The 21793-nt window shown below is 40.8% G+C and overlaps 1 protein-coding gene across 2 annotated transcripts in view; it reads right to left on the bottom strand.

Moving 5' to 3' along the window:
• Positions 1–21793, bottom strand: part of LOC111866356 (limbic system-associated membrane protein) — a 434138-nt gene that overhangs the window by 11632 nt on the left and 400713 nt on the right. For both annotated transcript variants that reach the window (XM_023855221.2, XM_023855222.2), the window contains exon 8: positions 8922–9147. In XM_023855221.2, the coding sequence (XP_023710989.1) occupies positions 8922–9147 (226 nt within the window). The remainder of the gene's footprint in view (positions 1–8921; positions 9148–21793) is intronic.

Here is a 21793-nt window from a genome sequence, read left to right as displayed (position 1 = left end):
GATTAGTAAACCGGGAAGTACTGTAACTGTTGAAGCCAAGATAGGTTTCAAATTATTTGTTTGTGCACTGAAACAAACGCTAGTGGAAAACTGTGTTGAAATTGAAGGAGAAATCATTTGTTTTGTAGCTCTAACCTTCATCCCTTTTTCTCCGTTCCTTTATTCCCTTCGTACCCTTATACCACTCCCTATTTTCTGTAGAATATTCATTTTAGTTACATCTCTATGTCGTAGGTGGCACAGTTTCGAAAACAGAGCTGCCACTCGTGTAAGAACGTGCGCACTACTAGTTTGACATAAATACATACATATTCATATATCGTACATAGTCATAAACTGGCTCCTGTTATATACTTCTATAAAGAGAGAGACAGATAGCTTGATAGATAAACACACAGACACACAGACAGGTATTGATGGATGGATGAATGGGTAGGTAGGTAGTTAGATAGACAGACAGACAGATAGACAAACAGATACATAAATAGATAGATACGAAGGGCGTTCCGTATATAATGCCTCATATTTTTTGTGTTAATATGTAAAGTCTGAGCTGGATGTTGGTGCTGTTGTAGTAAAGGTTGAACCTTCCCGCCAACGTACTGTTAGTTTGGTTGTCGTGCGACAGATAGCGACAGCAGAGCAGTCTACCAAAATGGAATCTGATATAGAAGTGCGTGCGAAACAGAGATGTTATTGAATTTCTCACTGCCGAATAAATTCTACCCATTGACATCCATCGACGCTTGCTAAAGGTGTACGGAGATGATACAGCGGATGTCAGCACAGTGAGGCGGTGGGTAGTGCGTTTCAACAGTGGCGAAAGTGATGTGCACAACAAGCCACGCCCTGGGCGTCCCTGCTCAGCTGCCTCACAATGAACAGCGCCTCGATCAGCTCATCTGTACAGATCGGCAGATAACGACCAGGGAACTGTGTGCACGGCTTAATGTCGGCTGTAATGCACTGGAAACGATGTTGGGGAAGCTGGATTGTCGCAAAGTTTGTTCCAGGTGGGTCCCGCGGATGCTTACACAGGACCACAAAACTCATCGAATGGAAGTCTGTCAGGACCTGTTGCACCAGTTTGAGGCTAAAGGTGACAAGTTTCTGGACAGCATCGTCACCGGAGATGGATGTGGTGTCACCATTACGAGCCGGAATCCAAAAGACAGTCCATGGAGTGGCGACATCCGGACTCCCCAAGAAAAAAGAAGTTCAGGACACAGCCATCGGCAAGGAAATTGATGTGCACGGTCTTTTGGAATAGGCGGGGTGTGATTTTGTTGGATTTCCTGGAGCCTGGTGAGACTGTCAATTCTGAACGCTACAAGACGACGCTGACTAAGCTGAAAGCCCACATTTCCCGAGTCAGGCCAAAGAAGCAGACAACCTTTCGCTTGCAACACGATAACGCTAGACCCCATACCAGTTTGGCGACCACCGCGCACATTGCAAATTTTGGCTGGACTGTCCTACCACATCCACCTTATAGTCCCTGTTTAGCACCGTCAGACTTCCATCCCTTTGGGCCTATAAAAGATGGACTACGTGGACTACATTTTCCAGATAACGATGCTGTCATTGCAGCTGTAAGAAAGTGGCTAGCCTCTGCTGGCGCAGACTTTTACGGGTGCGGCATACAGGCTCTTGTTCATCGCTGGCAAAAGTGCATAACGAATGGTGGTGATTATGTGTAAAAATAACTGTAAGTAGCTGAAATCTTGCTCTATTTAACTGCGTTGTTATGCTTTCTGTATCTGTTGTAGTTTTCATTAGAAAAATAGGAGGCATTATGTACGGAACGCTAGACAGATAGAGACAAGTACAGGGACAGAAAAATAGATACGAACACGTAGGTAGGGACACATCAGAGACAAAGACACAGAGGCTTAAAGTGAAAGGAGTTGTACAAAAGCAAAGAAAACTATCAAAGAGGAAGAAGAATAAAAATGTGAAGCAAAATGTTTCAGAAGACGCATCGCTGTTGAGAATCTTATTCCTTGGAAGTGCTGTTACTCGTAAGTGCCGTGACAGTTTCCGCGACTCAAGTACGATTAACAGTATATCAAAATTATGCTTGCGGAAATTTCCTTTGACCGAGGCTGTTAGTAAAATATTTCAAATAAACTTCGAGCACTACACAACGATTTTAATCTAAAGCCTATGCCAGTCATACTGTTTTGCCGTAACGCCACCATGTGCGGTTTTGGAAAAAGGCTGGCCAGGGAATGAATCCAGTTTGTGAAAGGCAACACCCAACAGTAGCATTTCCATTTTACTTGGATTACCGGAAAACGGTAAAGGTAATGGTATGGTCGGTAGGACCGATCTGCATCTTAACATATGATTCGAACCAGGGAGGCTGAAATAGCCTACATTTCAAATTCTTTCATTCTCTCGAAGAGAAAACTTATAAAGGAACAGGCCTGTCTCACACCTTAAAACCTTCTAAAATCATGTTACACATGTGACATTCATCCATTCATTTGCCTAAGAATGAGGTCCTTTGACGTGATTTTCTGAACGCGGGAATGGGCCTTCGAGTTTAAAGAAAATAGGAATTTTCTGGAAAGCTGAATAACTTTACAATTTTCATGAAATGTCCTATACCACGAGGCAAATTTGTTAGCTATTTGAGAACCCCAACATTTTGCTTCACGGCCTCATGCAGAATAGACAGTCTAGTGCTTTAAATTCGAATCCAGGACCTCCCATATAAAAAGGGATGATAACCATTGCATGGCGACATTCAACGATGCCTTGTCGAAAGGAGAGGCTATGAATTATGTGGAATGAGACATTCGTGGCATATTCTAATACGGAAGTAGAGAGCTGGACAGGAGGGCCTGAGAAAAAGCCACGAAAATTATTAGTACAGGTGATGCCCTACTGAATACACTGTGACGCTATATAACTTTGTAAGGTTCAATCCATACAACAACTGATATAGCAGTTTTAATGGAATAATACAAAGCAACGTAAAACAAATAAAAACTCCTCTTGCTACCAGAGGCGACAGGTATTAAGCTGAATTAGAATTTCTACTTATCCAATTTCTTGCTGTGAATATTTAGTCTCTACATCTGCCATAAATGTGATGTTCTGCAGAAAAAGTACACCTTACTGAAACTACATCAAACAAAGGGAGACAGAGTGTAAAATTATAAGTGCCTATATTTTTCCTCTCACTGGTCTCGGTAAATAAATTCCACTGAAATAATGAACTATATTCTACAATCTCGTAAAACCGCAGACTGTCATGGTATAAGGACGGCCGTGTGAACACAATAGGGAAGAACGCTACTGACAAAAATAAATCGGCACCATCGAACCAACAAAAATCAATACAAAACTAATCTTCTACTCTGTTGCTCTAAATATATTTCATAATTTTAAAATGAAGAATGTTATTCTGTTTTGCGACCTACAGGAAAAAAACATGTTCGCCACAGGTTTATGCCAGCAAAACAATATACATATTTTTACATTGATATTCATTGTTAATATTTCACACATGTCATGGAGAGGAGAATGTTTAAAAATTAGTCATATGAGAATGGCAGAAGGGGCGCTGGTTTGTTAAAATATCAATCTTATTAAAACGGTTAACAAAACTGATGTTTGGGTCGGTTATTTCTAAAGGATGATGATGGTGTACAAACACTGAGAATTGCTGGGGTTTGGACTTTGTCCATCGTCCGGTATTCTAAACACTAGAATACACGAACTTTCGGAAAATGGATCTCTTAGAGACACTTGGGTGCTTTAGAAGGAGCCAATCCAAATCACTGGCCAACCAACACCAGAATAACTACAGCTGTATACAAGTAAACACCTGCGACCAGGTGACAAAATATGCACAGACGTGAAACTGAAATAGATATAGAGGTGAAGCGTATTTGCAACAAACCTAGCCAACGAACCTTGTCCATGAAAACAATGCATAGGATTAAATGGAAAATTTTATGAAACCATTCTGTACCTACCGCTAGCGCAATCTGTAGAGTAAAACTGAACACTCGGGACTAAAACCTTATAGAAACCAGTGAGGGAACTGTCGCATAATAATAATAATCTTCTCGGGTAAACTCATTGCTCCATGAGATACTGAGTCCTCTTGTCGGAAAATCAGAATCCTTCGTAAAGAATTCGGCCACTTCGTACAGTTGATGAAGTCTGTAAACCTTAAATCTCTCGATAACCTCGTTAGCTTTGATCTTGTTAGTCTTTTCACTAATGTGCCAGTCGACGAAGCGCTACACGTCATCAGAAATGAGCTCCATAACGAAGACACTCTGGCGGAACGGTGTGTCTTGCAGGTCGAAGCCATCATGGAGCTGCTGGAGGTTTATTTGAGAACCACACACTTTCAGGTGGACCATAAGTTCTTCCAGTAGAAAAGTGGCATGACTGTGGGAAGCTCTACCCAACGTTAGCAGCATCTACACGGGGTATTTTGAGAAACTCGCTCTTGACTCGGCACAACACAAACTATCACTGTATGTTATGTTTATAATATATTTGTGATCTGGCTTCATGGTCCAGAGCGGCTGCAGAGTTTCCTCAGGCACCTCAGTAGTTGCAGACCTCTCATCCGGTTCACTATAGATATTGTCAGAAAGTGTTATTGTTTCAGGATGTTATGGTCATGAGGAACGGGATGACGCTGGCCACCAGTGTTTACACGAAACCCACCCACACTTGTCGATAACTCAACTTAAAATCTAACCATCCCCCGCATTTGAAAAGGGGTTTAATCCAGAGTCTTCACAATAAAGCTTCCAGAAAATTTCAAGAACGACAAGTTCTGTTTAATAAAATTAGTAGCCCGAGACGTGATCTGCAGCTCAACCGGTACCCCAAGGTTTCCTTGACTCGGTTACTAATTCAAAGGGTAGCTGTCATCCGAATAAAGAGGGAAAACGTCTGGGTTTTGTGTATATCCCATATGTGAAGGGTGTTTAAGAAGAAAAGTTCAAATATAAAGGGAATCGATAAAATATCAGGACGATTTTCAAAACTAAACACAAACTTCAGTCATGAAAACCCGGCCGGAGAGAAGTCTGCAACAGGCGGCACAGTGCGTCTATGAATGCGCCCTGTGAATGTTGCAGAAGGCGAAAGAGGCAGACCTCTAGCATTGCGGTTCCGTGAATACAGGAGTAGTTTCAAAGACGGTCTTCTAGAAAATAACTGAAATTAGCCTCACATGCCCACGAAGAGGTTCCTTAAGAGGTAGGCTCTGATGAAGCTAGGATTTTGGAAATTGAAAGTAAGAGCAGGTAGTAAAAATAACTGTCCCATATGGCATACATAACCAAACCGATCAGCCAACCCAGTCTGAACACTTCTTCCGTCTGAATCCCCCTTGTCAACCATGAGGATCCAACTCACAGAAAATATTGGTATGATGCGATATATTTTTTCACGAGTTTTTATAAGGTTTCAGTCAAAAAAGCCTGGTTTCGGTTATTTATATGACTGTTGTCATACTGATATGGGTTATGTAAGCATGGGGTTTCCGACGACCGGGCCACCTTGTTCCTGGGGGATACAAATACGGGAACCTGGTTCTCAAGGTTGAGGGAGTCTCGCATCTGAGACAGTAAAAGGAGATTATGAGGCCCGTGGAACTCGGACTTGAGAATGACTGGGCTGGCGAGGACCAGCATCAATTGTAAATGTCAAACCCATCTTCTCGTGAGAGAGGATGTCACATAAGGACTATAACAGCAACCGTTCATTTGGAAAATAAAATTAATGGTCGTGAGTCTCAAGAGGCTTGTCGCCAAGACGAAGTGATGGGCGGTAAACTCCCAGTCGTAAAGTTACCTCCGACTCTCACATGGGTTTTCTAGTGATTGAAGTCTTTCACAGGGACCAAAGAGTGTAGATACGTCCCTCCTTGCCTGAGGACGGAAAGAGATCCAGTTCCCGACACGAGGCGTTTTTTTTTTTTTTTTTTAGTTTTTAGAATAGACAAAGTCTGAAACCCAGTAATTCTGAATGTTTGTTGTACACGAGACAACTGGTGGTTGTTCCTTGTGACGAACTACGGAACTGGGGACTGTATAGTACTCCAGCAGAGATCTGGAGTTTGTGCCGGTACAGACTTAGACGTTTCGTATTTGTGTCAGTACTGAATTACAGAAATTGTGTTTATGTTACTTAGAGAAACTTCATTTAACTTAGTATCGAACTAGAGAACTGATGTGACTCAGAACCAGAGAATTTACATTTATGTCAATAATAAGCTGCAGAACTGATGCTTGTTTGTGATAGTGTGGCACTGGAATACTGGTTTTGTTTTTTAAAATTCTTATTTAGCGACAGTTCCAGAATCGAGAATTTGTTAGTACCGAACTAAAGAATTGGTATTTGTACCTACTAGGCATACCCGAGGCTGTTCTACGCCCCATCTCTAGTCCTCAATAATTGTCTTTCTCTCACATGCGCTTCAGCTGCTGTTGTGTGTTGGGGTTTTGACGTATTTGAATCCAAAACATTTTGACTTATTCATGTTTTTTAATGGAATTCCTTAATTATTAAATTATTGTGTATGAATGTACGAGTATGTATATATATTTCCATTTCTCGCCTCATGACAGTTGGCGTGACTGAACTAACTGATTTGTTTGACTGTAAAAATGACAAAATTTGCCTTCTTTGTCTTCTGTTTGTGTGTATGAATGTGTTTCGCTTCTTTCTTTTGATCGTCCTTACTTCGACCGTTCAATAAGCAAGTCAATAAATAAATAACTGAAGATATATTATTTAATTATATAATTTAATTACAAAGAGCCTCGCACTTCGATTCTTTGTAATGACCCTTCGGGGCCCACCTAACGCAGGGAATTCTTGACTAGCTGGGCAACTGGCGGCTTCGAAGGAAGAACTTAGCTCCATGAAATTAGTTACCCGTAGTTACTTAGCAACTTCAAAATTATCAACATCGGCCAATATTTTCATCCCGTTTCACCCCAACTACTCACCGTCTGAAAAATGTACAGCCAATATTCAGTGCCAGTTCTTATTTCAAGTACAAGTTCTTTGATATTTTCCTTCCGCCTTTCTATTTATCCCAAATGATAACGTTCTGAAAAGTTTTCCAAACCAAGCTCCTTTATCGAATGCTACATACGTGACAAAATAAGGCTAATTTTATGGATATCAGTGCAAGCCATGGGGGTTCTACTCTCTTTCATATCACTCAGGTCCCAATAATCTCATCAGCATTTCGATCTAAAATCCAGTAACCTCTAAAATGGGGCCGTGCCATAGCTCAAGCTGTTAGTCGCTGGCTTCCCATCGCGGCGGCTCGGGTTCGATCCCGGTCTGGTGACGTGACATTTGTGGTGGACAAAGTGGCACTGGGGCAGGTTTTCTCCGAGTACTCGGTTTCCCCTGCCAATCTTCATTCCACCAATTGCTCCACAATCACCCTCACCTATCATCTGGGGCTGGTACAATAGGCCAGAAGTGGCCGCAGTACAAGGGACTTAGTCCCACCCCACTAGCAATAATAATAATAATAATAATAATAATAATAAAACCTCTAAAATGTATACAAATTTTGATCCTACTATTTCCAGGAAAGCACATTATATTTTCGTTAAGGAACCAGCTCTTTACAAGTGTTTAGTAAACAAACCGATACTTACCCTGAAAATAAAAGAAACCAATGAACTCGATTACTGGGCAGAAAGCTAACACAATGAATATCGAAAAATATGGTACAAATAGGTAACAATGCACTGCAAAATTTAACATATGCTCTCTTTCCAAAGTGGAGGGTACCGACCATGCGGTGGAGCAGGTAGCATTTCTGCTTCGCTTTCGGTGAATGATCTTCCTTGCTGAGGTTACTTTGTGACTGTCAGTCCCTCAGGGACAGCATCTCAGCGTATCCTTCCCTTTTACATAGTTTTCACTCATTTTCTGGCTTACCACCTTACCTTTCGACGCTCTATATTCTGAGCTACTGACAGCATCGCTAAATAGTTAGAAAGTGGCAGATTTTAGTTTCATGGATCTCGCCATACAATACAGAATTTTAATAGTCCGAGTCAGTTAATGTAATTTTATTTTCTTCTGGTGATGAACAAGATATGTAAATAGAAATCATGTGGCTAATATGTGTGTGTAGTTGGGGTATCTTCAGGGAAACTTAAACAGTTCCTCCGCTTAATGTTAGACAAAACTGGAAAAAAGGTCTGTTGTGATTTTGATTGCCTTCTACTCTGTACTACCTACAAAGTTAAGCCAAATCTACAAGAACTCGTTCTCAAACCAACCAATTTCAGAAACCTCAGAGCTACCGTAAAATTTACAAGGCATCATTCATACCTCAGTCGGTGTTTTTTTTTCATTGGCGCTACAGCCCTCATTTGGGCCTAGGCCTACCTCCATGAAACTCTCCGTTTCACTTCAGTTTTACTAGATCTTAGACATACGGTAGGACTCCTTGGGCGGGTGATCAGCTCGTCGCAAGGCCTCTGCCTGTACACGAACACAGAAAAACCACACAAACATCAATGCCCTGAGTGGGATTCGAACCCATGATCCCGGCTTCCAAGCGAGCGAAGACAGTGCATGCCTTAGACCACTCGGATACCGTGATCGGCCTCAGTCGGTGTTACCACCTCCGAATTACGTATTAATATTTAAGAAGAGCCGTTCTTACCACAAACATTTATGGAAAGAGTTATGTAAGACCTACATAGAGTATTTTTTTTATCTTAACCAGGTTTAAAACCTAAGAGTTACGTATATCTACAAGAAGTTGTTTTCATCTCAATCAGATTTCAGATCTTACGTTTATGCAAAACCTATACGGGACCATTCTCGCGCTAGTACAGGTGCAAGGAGATCACAAAGTGACACAGACTGCGAGGATCCAACAGAACCCTTGGACTTACCTATGCCTGTAGTGGAGAATGTGAAGCTATCTGATGATCTGCTCCAACCGAAGCGGTTCTTTGCCTCCACTCTCGCTTCGTATTGTGAAGACGGTTCCAGACCACGAATCAAGTACGTCATCTTCTGAGTGGGCTTCCCGCTCGGGATGGGCGAGAGAATGACGTCGTTCCAATCACTCCTGATTCCGGGATGCCCGTAGATCGTGAAGGAGTATGTGTCATTGTCCTGTGTACAGAGTTACTGTGTCACAACTTGTTGCTGAAATGTCCTACATAAACAGTGAGTAGGAAACTTTCCATTTACCAATTAAATAAGTGAGATTCCTGCGTAAGATTTGAGGTTTTCACGGCGGTGACTATGAAGAAAGCAGTCTTCTGAGATGTGGAGCCGCCACGTTCCTCCGAAACTGACGTTTCGGAGGAACGTATGACCTCCATCTTCAGGGTAGAAGGAAAAAAGAAAATCCGCTTGCACCTGCTCTCACTGTTTCTTCGCTTGCGGATGTTCTTCTTTCTTCCTTCTACCCTGAAGATGGAGACGATATGTTCGTCCGAAATGTCAGTTAACACCACATCTACAGGGCACCAAATCCCAGAAGACTGCTTTCTTTAAATAAGATTCCTGTTCTCTGGGACATATCGACGCTTAATCGGTTAGACAGGTAACAACGTTGGTACCAAACTACATGGAGTCATATTCCAGAAGACTGTAACTTCATAGTCACCGCTCTGAGAATCTGAAATCTCACAACTAAGTGTCTAGTTGTATGAATGGACTGAGACCGACTCCCTTGGCAATGTGGCATCAGGAGGCCCTGCAGTATCTGCCACTGATGATAGATGAGCATCCATGGAATGAGAAGTTGTAGGATAAGACCTTTTTTTTATTGCTAGTCGGGTGGGACTAAGTCTCTTGTACTGCGGCCAATTCTGGCCTGTTGTACCAGCCCCAGATATCATCATTCTACCAGTTGCTCCACAACTGGTGGAATGAAGATTGGCAGGGGAAACCAAAATACTCGGAGAAAACCTGCCCCAGCACCACTTTGTCTACAGGATAAGATCTAAGTGCTAGGAGAAAATGCTGTCACTTTTCCCATCATAAATCCCAAACTGACTATCTTGAGATTGAATTCAGGCTTCCAGGGTGTGAAGTGAAGCACGAATTACCTGAGTGGTGGCGTGATCAGCAGTTGTGAATAACTAGACGCCAACTAAACAAACCAAGAACTGTAGTTTGCATCCTGTTGCGTTAAGTACAAATAGTAATACAAATTTCGCGGTCAACGCAACATTTTATTCATTTGGGTTACACTTGGCTTACACTATATGTGTAGACCTTTAAAGGGTCATCTTCAGGTGTTTCAAGTTACACATTATTAATTACTGAATTGCAACGTGAAATCCCTATATACCTATTTACATAGAGACATACATATATAACGATTTCACACTGAAATCCAGTAATTAATCATGTGTAACTGGAAACATGTGAAAATGACATTTCGAGGGTCGAAACATGTAGTGTAACCCAAGTTTTACCCAAATAAAAAGACGGTTGTGTTCACGGCGAAATTTGTGTTATTTGTAACAAAGAATCTACGTAACCAGGCTTTTCAGATCTCATAAACGACCTAGTCCTTGCATTTCCAGCACAAAACTTATTTTAATTATCGTCTAAGGGTTTCAGGGAATGCCGCAACTCAATGCGCCATGCTTCCGAATTACATCATGAAATAGTCTGATCCCATGATAACGTTACCGAAGAAACGCATCGTTATAGACTTTCCTCGCAGATCTTCGAAACTTCCATTTGTAATAACCTAAAGTGCTTCGAGGGAAGAAATCACGTATATTGTAAGACACATAGAGTAAGAGGGACGAACACTTTTTCCAGGGGAACCCTCCATTGAATATCTTCATCATTAAGAAGCGTATGTTGGGGAGATGTTAAGGGCTTGCATCCCTCCTTCCTTCCATTAAACTGAACTGTGTGCACTCAAGCTTCAGTATTTATTCAGGAGTATAAGACAGTACTGCAGTTCATTTCTTGTCTTTCAAATGTCTCAGTATGTCAGGAACTCATCGAAACATTAAGAGGGTTAGAGCTGTCAGGAAAGGGTTGGGGTGAAACGAACAATAGGGAAGATGCGCCACCGCATCAATGCAACGTCTAATGCAGCATGTGCAAAGTGATACTGGAAGAAACGGAACAGTTTCGTCACGTAATAAGCCAGCTAATTTCTTGTATGGATTTCGTACTGAATATTTAATGGCTTTTTACGCGAACATTTTCAGCCCCCCCCCTTTCACTTCCTGTTCTTAAGTAGTATCATTTCTCTCTACCAAAGCAGGTTTTAGGGTTTCGTATGTCTCTTCGAGAAAACTTCCGCTTTAGTTCACGGTGACAGAGGGTCTACTAACCGAAACGTCATTCGAACAATACGTGGTAAAATACTTACAACCTATGCAAATATCAAATGTACGTACATTTGTAGTTTAACTGAACGTCCATTGCTGTGTACAGAAAAGAGAAAAATGATATTTTCTGAAGCAACTGCAGATACCGCAAACGTAGACAGAAGTGAGACTTGGGTTACGAGAAACGAGAAGTTCCTACTTCCTTATTGCTGACTCTTCTAGTCCTCTACATCTTATGACGCTAATGTCATATTTAGGTAATATAAATTTACTTCTAATCGCAAATTACATGCAAATTAGCATGTATAAGCTCACTGGCCTGGTATGCATAATCGAAGATCGAATTCTGGTCGGGTAAGACTATGCCATTGCTTGAAATTGTTAATAAGTTTCATTGTTATTATTACTCGTATTATTCTTACGATTTAATTATTATCATTACTTTCACATTATGTATTATAATATGTATTCCTTGTAAATGCACAAACGAGGACTATTCAGAAAGTAATTTCAGTTTATTTTACGCAACTAATGTAGGAAGGGGGGGGGGAGAGCTCGCGCATGCGCGATAGCGTTACTTAACTCATTGCCCTGTAAACCATCGCATAACTGGTCACTTAGTGTTTGTTCTTGTCACTACAGAGTGAATTATGTTGTGTCCTGCGACTGATAATCCTAGTTACATCCTTCTGAGCTTGATAATTCGAGCACTTCTCTCGACACTGTTACACTCATTGTGTCCTCTCAAAAAGTTTGATTCCGTCTACTTTAACCTCAGCAGAGCTTTGGTTTGATTTTATATACCTTGCTTTGAATAAGTTATTTTACTGCTAGTGGGGTGGGACAAAGTCCCTTTTACTGTGGCCACTTCTGGACTATTGTACCAGCCCCAGATGACAGGTGAGGGTGATTGTGGAGCAATTGGTGGAATGAATATTGGCAAGGGAAACCGAAATACTTGAAGAAAAACCTGCCCCAGCGCCACTTTGTCCACCACAAATCCCACTTCACCAGAACCCGGGATGGAACCCGAGCCGCCGCGGTGGGAAGCCAGCGACTAACCGCTTGAGCTATGGCGCGTCCCCTTGAATAAGCTTACTAGTTACTGGTTATTCACTGGTTATGTTAACGGCTCTTTCTAGTTATGTAAGTACAGATCTTGTTACGCTCGAGTTATTTCGTCGCCTTCCATTGCGCTGCCTTGTATTCCTCTATGTTATTTTTCAAAACCTTTGTAGTTTAATACACACATTAATGATCTATGCAGCAGCATTGAGGCTTCCTCTTTCTTTCTCTTGCTGATGACATAAAATTATTTCGTTATATCACCTCTACTGATGGCTACGTTCTTTTGTAGTCAGATATTAACTGTGCAGAAAACTGATGTACCGTTAACAACTAAAGCTGGACGCTAGTAGAACCACAGTGTTCTCTTTCTCCACGAACACTACGCTGGCCTTCAACTGTGCACTCTGTGACTGGAATTTTACTTAAGATTGTGTCGAAGTCCTCGGTGACCTGCTACACTTTAATCTGTATTTCCAGCATCATGTTCATTATTTATGTTTCCATGCTATGAAGTTGTTAGGCATAACACGAAACATTACTTTGTTCTTTTCTTCATCAGATAGTCTTCTGTTACTCGTACTTTATATCAGCCTAGACAGAACAAACTGTCGGTCACGGTAGCCGAACATTCTAAGGCACGTACTGTCTTCGCTCGCTTGGAAACCGGGATCATGGGTTCGAATCCCATTTAGGGATGGATGTTCAGTTTGTGTGTGTGCGTTTTTCTGTATTTGTGTACAGGTAGAGGCCTTGCGACGAGCTGATCACTCGCCCAAGGAGACCTACCGAACGTGTAAGATCTAGAAAAACCGAAGTGAACGGAGAAGTTCATGGAGGTAGGCCTAGGCCCACTGGGGCTGTAGTGCCAAGGGGGGTGGAAGACAGAACAAACCCTGAATACGCTTCAGCTGTCTGGATCTCTCCCAACAAACTACATACGTCTGCAGAGTTTCCTGCCTTATCTCACAAAAGATAAACAGAAATCATAATTCATATAGTTTTAATTATGTTTTTGGATAACTTAAAACTCTACAAATTACTTGTAAAGAACATTCTGGATGGGTTACATTAACTCCCCTTACATTTTGGAAGCTGCTGGTATCAGAGTACCAGTCACAAACATTAGACGTCTTGATACTGTTTTACTTAATTTTCACGTAATGAAGGGGTCGGGATAGCCCAGCCGCTATAGCGACTGGCTAAGGGCTGGAGGGCCCAGGGCCTATAGCCAATACGTCACGGCACTCTAAACCGCTTACTATAATGAGAATATGTATTTGCAAGTAGGTATTACATAGATTCCGAATTAATTGTAATAAAAAATACTCAGTAGTGGCCAAGACTCTTCTCCATGCTGTCCAGGCCTGTTCTGGGTCCCACCCAGCCACCCAATGGGTACCGCGGGCCCTTTCTGATAAAGAGGCCAGGGCGGGAAGTCGACCACACACCCCCAAGCAGTTCCGAGGTCAATAATATGTGAATCTACACATCCACTTCCCCACGAGTATTCAAGGAGTAGTGTTAATTAGTTAAGTACAGGGGCAACTTTACCATTTTCATGTAAGGAATGTCCTTTTGTTCACTGCTCTTAAGCTACAAATATAATCTACTATAATGACAACATTTTTGAGGATAATTTCTTTGATGTAAATGTTGTGGTTCATTTGTTAATAGGTATCTACATTATTTTGCTACATTTAGTGTTGTTATAGAGTTATATTCGCCCTACACCTACCACGCACCAGAACATCTCATATGTATTTACCCTACATCTCTACAGAGTTTCCTTTAATATTTGTTTGATTGTCACAACTCTGTAATTGGATCCCTCTGATGTTAGGTGGACATATGAAAGTAAAGAATAGAATTTATTTATTTTCATCGTTTTTGAAGATAATTTAAATCTTAAGTACACACTAAAAATTCACCGCCACCATGTTTGCTATTGTTGCCTGATAATAAACGTCCATAAATATATAGATATGTCTGGCCATGAAGTCTAAACAGGCTCTGAACTACTGCGTCGATATAATGTAATTTAGGAACAGCATTCAGGAGACGGCCAAGAAGTCGGAGCATGCTTGAGCCTGATCTCTGGAAATAGTCTGAGAGCATTTAGAAGACGGCAAAATAGTGAGAACAGCCTTCAGCCTAACCTTTGGACGATTCAATCTAAGGAGACACAAAGAAGGTGGTCGTAAAATCAGAATAGGATTGAGCCTGATCTGGGGAGGGCAAAGGAAGTAGGGGGAGAAGAAGAATGAGAAAATGACAAGAAAAGGAATTAGGAGGAGGAAAGAAATAAAGATAAAAGAATAAATAGGAGAAGCAGATGAAGTAGGAGAAGAATATCAAGGAAAAATAATAACAAGGAGGAAAATAAAAGGATAGCGACGTAGAACAAGGAAAAGCAAAAGAAACGTAATATTGCAAAGACCTAAATTCAGACAATAGCAAGAAACAGTGAAGTAAGCTGTGTTTGAAGTGTTCAATATCAGTTTTGTGATCACAAGCATGTGTTACGCTTACATTCGCAAACTGGTTTGAAGAGCTACTTTATCTGTTTTGTGATCAGAAGCAGGCGTTACGCTTACATTCGCAAACCGGTTTTAAGTGTTACAATATCAGTTTTGTGATCAGAAGCAGGCGTTACGCTTACATTCGCAAACCGGTTTTAAGTGTTACAATATCAGTTTTGTGATCAGAAGCAGGCGTTACGTTTACATTCGCAAACCGGTTTGAAGAGCTACTTTATCTGCTTTGTGATCAGAAGCAGGTTTTACGCTTACATTCGCAAACCGATTTTAAGTGTTACAGTATCTGTTTTGTGATCAGAAACAGGCTTTACGCTTACATTCGCAAACCGGTTTTAAGTGTTACAATATCTGTTTTGTGTTCAGAAGCAGGCGTTATGCTTACATTCGCAAACCGGTTTGAAGTGCTACTTTATCTGTTTGTGATCAGAAGCAGGTTTTACGCTTACATTCGCAAACTGGTTTTAAGTGTTAAAATATCTGTTTTGTGTTCAGAAGCATGTGTCACGCTTACATTCGCAAACCGGTTTGAAGTGTTACAACGTTTGTTTTGAAATAAGAAGCAGGCGTTACGCTTGCATTGATAAACCGGTTTGAAGTGCTACTTTATCTGTTTTGTGATCAGAAGCAGGCGTTACGCTTATACTCTCAAGGCGAAGACTCAGTAAATAAAATATTACAGATTAAGTGCTCAGAATGCAAGGGTAAGACTACGTGAACACCTTGAAGAAATGCGTGACCATAGAAACTCGCGGCTAATTTTAAAATACAAGAACAAAATATAATCATGGCTCCTTGAGTGGACATTATCGGAAATGTGAGAGACCACGAGGTCCAATACGAGGTGGGTGACTGCTTCTTGCTTTACTTACTGACGTTTTCTACTCTACATAGGTTGAACATTGCAGAACGGGGTAACGTGGATTATTTGAAGATACTAAGACATGAGATGTGCAGACAGTGATCACAAATGCTGAGCGCTCAATAATCTGGAAGGAGCTGGCTGTGGCCTATTAGACTATATAATTAGGGACTTAAATTGGAGAATTTGGAATAAAACCACGAGGGTAATCGGTCTCAAGCGTTGCCGCTACTATAACCTACTGAGTCTCTCTTCTATACAAGTAGATGTACATCATAAGAACAGAATTATAATCCAGATTCTGATGGCTGGCTAAAGAGATCTGCGTAATAGCCATGATGATTATCTTACGAAAATTTACCTAACCTGCATCGGCAAACCATTTGTTTTGATCCTGTTTACAACTATTCTTCCCAATTAGAGACAGTGTAACCTTTCTCAAAATTAATTTTCATTCTGTTTCTACTTTGAACTCGAAGAGAACCGACTCTGTACTTCGAATAACAGACCAACTTCTCTCACCATCCTCCTACCCCTACCAAACAACTCCTTTTACAACTAAATTTAAGCCCGTGGAAATTCTCTGAACAAAGTGAATTTTCAAGGCAGCTCATATAAAACTCTAAAGGGCTGGATTGCCTGGAGGTAGGAAAGACGAGGCCTATGATAATTAAAAATGTCGCAACTTTCCTTAGTCTTTTGCCTTGCCTCACGAAATTCTTGGCTTAAATAAAAATTACTTTAATTAATTTTTAATTAGGCGTTAAGCCAATGTAGACTTCTTATTAAGTCTGGAAACAAATAATGATAATCATAATGATGACGATAATTAATATAATAATTATAATAATGAAAATAGTAATTCAATTCCTTTATGTAAGAGCTTGCTAACAGAGAATGGCCTATAACAGGCGAGCACTGAAAATCTACATAACAAAAGCTAGACTAAGGCTAGAACTGAAACTAGAAATAGAACTAGATTAATATTTTCTATAAGGCAATAAAACAAGACAGGCAACAAGATAATGACGTAATTCAGTAGGATTAAGTAAAGAAAATTGTATCCTCAAGGGAGATGTTATGTTTATTGAAAACTTCCCGACGCACCTTGCTGAATAGCTAAGCCTTGAAACATTACTGAGGTTAAGGGTGGAAATGGAAAAGTCTCTCATTTGATTAGTGGGAACACGGAGACCAGCAGTATCCATAATAGATCAACAGTCAATTTTGTTCTTGGAAACGTTAATAAGAAATAAAGCGCCAAGATTTTGTCGTCTGGAATAAATACTTTTGAAATGATAAATAATTCAACATTGATTCATAATTACAAAAAAGCTGGGCTGAATAAATCGATAAATTTGAAAACTTTCTTTGAACGTTTTCTAGCTTATTGGTATCTGGTAAAGTAAGGTCATTTCAGGCAACAGACGCGTACTCAAGCTATGAACGAATTAAGGTATTATACGAAACTTTGAGACTATACAGACAAGAAAAAATATGTGATTAAATTAGTTAGGCCGCGCCATAGCTCAAGCGGTTAGTCGCTGGTTTCCCACCGCGGCGGCCCGGGTTAAATCCCGGGTCTGGTCAAGTGGAATTTGTGCTTAACAAAGTGGCTCTGGGGCGGGTTTTCTCGGAGTACTTCGGTTTCTCCTGACAATCTTCATTCCACCAGATTCTCCATCATCATACTCACCCGGGGCAATCAGTGGCCGTCGTGCCGAGTGGACCCAGTTGGACTCCATCCCCCTACCCCGCACTAAGCAAATTAAATTAAAAAATGACTTAGTTCTGACAGCTATAGCGTCTGAGAATGCAGTTTGCCCCCTAACATGCTCCAATATCTTCCACACTATCAGTTCGTACAATCAATAGATCACAAACAAAGTAATTAAAACATACACTATTTATTTTACGAATAAAATAAATCATATTTGTTTTGAATATGTTAATTTTCATATAATTTTCAATGCGCCACTTCTGTACAGATTCTAAACTAGAGCGCAGCAATTTACAATCCTCAGCAAACTTCATGATACGAAATACATTTAATTAGTAATAATTAAATTCAATTCTTTGTTATTTATGTGCAGAGCCAACAGCCACAAGGCCAATTACATACGCAGCACAGGGTAGATACAGGTAATTACATTACGGACAGTCAAAGACAAATTAAAGGCAAGCACTGGAGGAAAAACACACTAATGTAGAACAACAAACAAACGAAATAATAATAATTCATTAACACAAATGGAAGTTATAATTGAGAATTGAGAAATGTAAATTATAAATAATAATAATAATAATAATAATAATATGTTTTGATTTAAAAACGGCAGAAGTTAATATAGCTTATACTACACTACAAAAGCCAACGAAAATAGACCAAGTTTCGCAGTAGATTTCTCAATGCTCTGCCAAATTCTGCAGGCATACTTAGCTAGATCACTTCCCTCTATGCCCGAAGGTTCAGCACTGCTAACACCAATATCCGCAAATGGGAAAGATCCATCCAACCCCTTCGCCCAATTCCCTTTACCTAGTCACAAAAAACATTTCAAAGCTATCTCGGTCTTACATGGTGATCATTTTACAACGACTGTCTCTTCGCCAAAATTATATGTGCATTCCTTATCTATCTACGGTCTAGAAAACCGAGATTAACAGCACTGGGGATCCGTTGCACTGACCACGTGACACACTCTGTTGGCAAAAAGTTGGCACTAACTTCGCCGACAAGCGGCGGACGCTCGGTCGGTATAGTTCGCTTGAGGGATACAGGCCACGGAGTTTGTTTCTTTATTTGTTTTCCTTATGTATCACAAATATACACGAATCCGATTTTAACCTCGTAATTTAATCATTCTACAATACTAGTATTATACACGTAGTATAAGAAATAATGAAGTTCCTTCTAATGTGATAGACACTGCTCTCAAAATGTTTTCTTTCAAATACTCGTGCCTCTTGCCTGTGTTGCTCTTTCAAAGTAAGGAACCATGTTCACAGTTGCAATAAAACGTTCTCATTAGATGGTTGGTTGTATGTCTTCTTTTTATTGCTAGTGGGGTGGGACTAAAGTCCCTTGTACAGCGGCCACTTCTGGCCTATAGTACCAGCCCCATATGATAGGCGATGGTGATTGTGGAGCAATTGGTGGAATGAAGATTGGCAGGGGAAACCGAAGTATTTGGAGAAAACCTGCCCCCAGCACCACTTTGTCCACCACAAATCTCACTTGACCAGACCTGGGATCGAACCCGGGCCGACGCGGTGGGAAGCCAGCGACTAACCGCTTGAGCTATGACGCGGCCTGTTGTATGTCCCCATATTTAATGTTTAGGAATCAAAAAGGTGATAATTTTTTAACCGAAAAATGACTCATATTTGCATAATTATTACTCCACTAATTTCACCTTGGAAACAATTTGTATATTTTTTGGAGTTACAGGAACGGGGAATTAAAAATATATAGCGACACAAAATCATCACTCTAACTAACGGATAAACAAACGATCTGTAGTATATGCATATACGAACTTTTCTGTCGAACTGATTTCAAGGAACGTTTTCGTGTGATCCGTAGAGTTAAGTCAAAGAAATGCGAGAAGAAGGGCGGAGATCCATCATTTCGGACTGAAGTTCGCGCGAATGACTGTGGTACTTACGAGTATATCCCTCGGGAAATTTTTGAAGTGTTATGAACCCTCATTTAGAGGCATGCCCATATGACCCGGCATTGTACGTGGCTTTGTTCCTTCCTTTCCAATAACTACATAAGCTGCAGGGGGCTCAGCGATATGAGAATTACAGTCGGCGTATTTCTGTGCATTTTCCTCCGCATATATTTTCATTTTCAATGCGTTTTAACACTGACGCAATTGAATGCAGATCTGGGAGATCGCGTCTGCCTGTCTCTCTGTACTTATTGTGAAATGCCTCCACATAATTCAATTAAATTGGATACCTGAAGTCAACAATAAACGTTGCTGGAAGAATTTTACTCTAGTTCCTGCTTATCATGCAAAATAAATCGTCTAAACTGATGTATTGGGTAGTTACTATAGGTTTCTGACGATGGTGTATAACACACTGATATGTTGGGATTTTGGACTTTTGGGTCCAGTGATTGAGGGACCCAACTGACTAGGTGTTTTCCTTCACCTGAGGACGGAAACAGATCCAGTTTCCGAAACGTCGTGTTTTTATTTGTTATCTTAAAAACCAGGACGATGAATAAAGTCCAGAAACCCAATACATCAGTGTGTTATACACCATCGTCAGAATCCTATAGTAACTAAATCGTCTAAAATTATGTAGCTTGAATCCAATTTTGTAGCGTTCCTCAGAGGAGATTAATTGTACAAAAAAAAATTTCTCCTTGGCACTACAGCCCCAGTGGGCCTAGGCCTACCTCCATGAACTTCTCCGTTCACTTCGGTTTTCCTAGATTTTACACATTGGGTAGGACTCCTTGGGCGGGTGATCAGCTCGTCGCAAGCCTCTACCTGTACACAAACACAGAAAAACGCACACACACAAACTAAACATCCATGTCCTGAGTGGGATTCGAACCCACGATCCCGGTTTCCAAGCGAGCGAAGAGAGTACATGACAAAAATTATTGCTTGACTGAAATACAGAGATCATTAAGCTATGATCAGTATATCTGAAACATTTTTCGATATGATGAACTTTCAGCGAAGTATATGGCCCAATAACAAATATTCTCTTACCATACTATGAAGAACAATGAGAACTGCAACAGTGCGTGTCTTACCTGCAGCAGCTAAACGCCTAGCCATTGACTTATGCAAGATCACAGAGATTTATCTTCAGATTACAAACTATATTCTCGTGTATGTTTGTATGTATTAATGGTCTTCCTTTTTCTCATTAAACACTGTAAGGTAAAGTTATCCCTGTAACAGGCCTTGAAGGCCCATAGGGTTGCGAGAGGTTGAGGCTCCCACATCTTCTAGACAATCGGCTCAAAAATGGCGTTACGTTTGTCAACCTTAAGCGCAGGCCACATTTTACCCCCCTCCCCCCAGGACGATTTCTGGTACTCAAATCTGTTAGGAGTTGAGTTGACAGCAGGGCCATACTGCAGCTGGAAGGATTAGGTCAACCGAAAAAAAATCTACCTTATCGGGACTGTAACCCGCGTTCTTCCGGTTTGTAGCATAGTGCCTCAACCAACTACGCTACCGCGTGCAGCAGTGCATGTGGTAATTTCTGAAGACACTGAGACAGAAATGCTAATGCATTTGAAACCTTGTAGGATTTGAGGTTCTCATATTCTCACAACGGTGGCTATGAAGAGTTGTGTTTTCTGGTAGGTAACGACATGCAGTCCGATGAAAGTCAACCGACGTTAAAGGAGCAACATGTCGCCTCTCCTTCTTCAGAGGTTAAGAATAAGTTCTCCTGCCTCTTTTATGTTTGTTTCTTGCTCTTCAACCCTGACGATAGAGGCGACAATTTCCTACGAAACGTCGGCTCAAGAGACTATATGGCATTATGTCCCAGTAGATAGAACTCTTCACATGTAACCCTGTCCCTAGACACACGAAAATAGTCACAATATTGGGTGAGCACGTGATTCTCTGTCGTCATGCAATCAGCAATACTAAGGTATCATTAAACTTCGTTACAAACGCAGCCGCGATAAGCACCCGAAGCACTATCGCATTTGTTCATGCATATGCTTTTCTTCCGTGTTTACATTCAATGAAGTTCGGTCCGTATCCGCGTATAAAATATCCACACGTCTCAACATATTTTGTTACACATATCAGAATTTTCGTGATAACTTCATTTTAAAATATGATTTATTACTTTTAACCCTTGACTTTCAGAATCTTAATCGTCAATTCTTCCTGCCTTTAGCCTCATGACTAATTATAGGTTACAACCTTAACCTCTCTTGTCCTTCTACCTACACAAGTTCCGCCCTCTCTCCACCAAAACCCATGAGTTTGTAC

This window comes from Cryptotermes secundus, unplaced genomic scaffold (assembly GCF_002891405.2).
Source record: "Cryptotermes secundus unplaced genomic scaffold, Csec_1.0 scaffold100, whole genome shotgun sequence".
Taxonomy (NCBI): domain Eukaryota; kingdom Metazoa; phylum Arthropoda; class Insecta; order Blattodea; family Kalotermitidae; genus Cryptotermes; species Cryptotermes secundus.
This window is presented reverse-complemented; position numbering and strand designations above follow the sequence as displayed.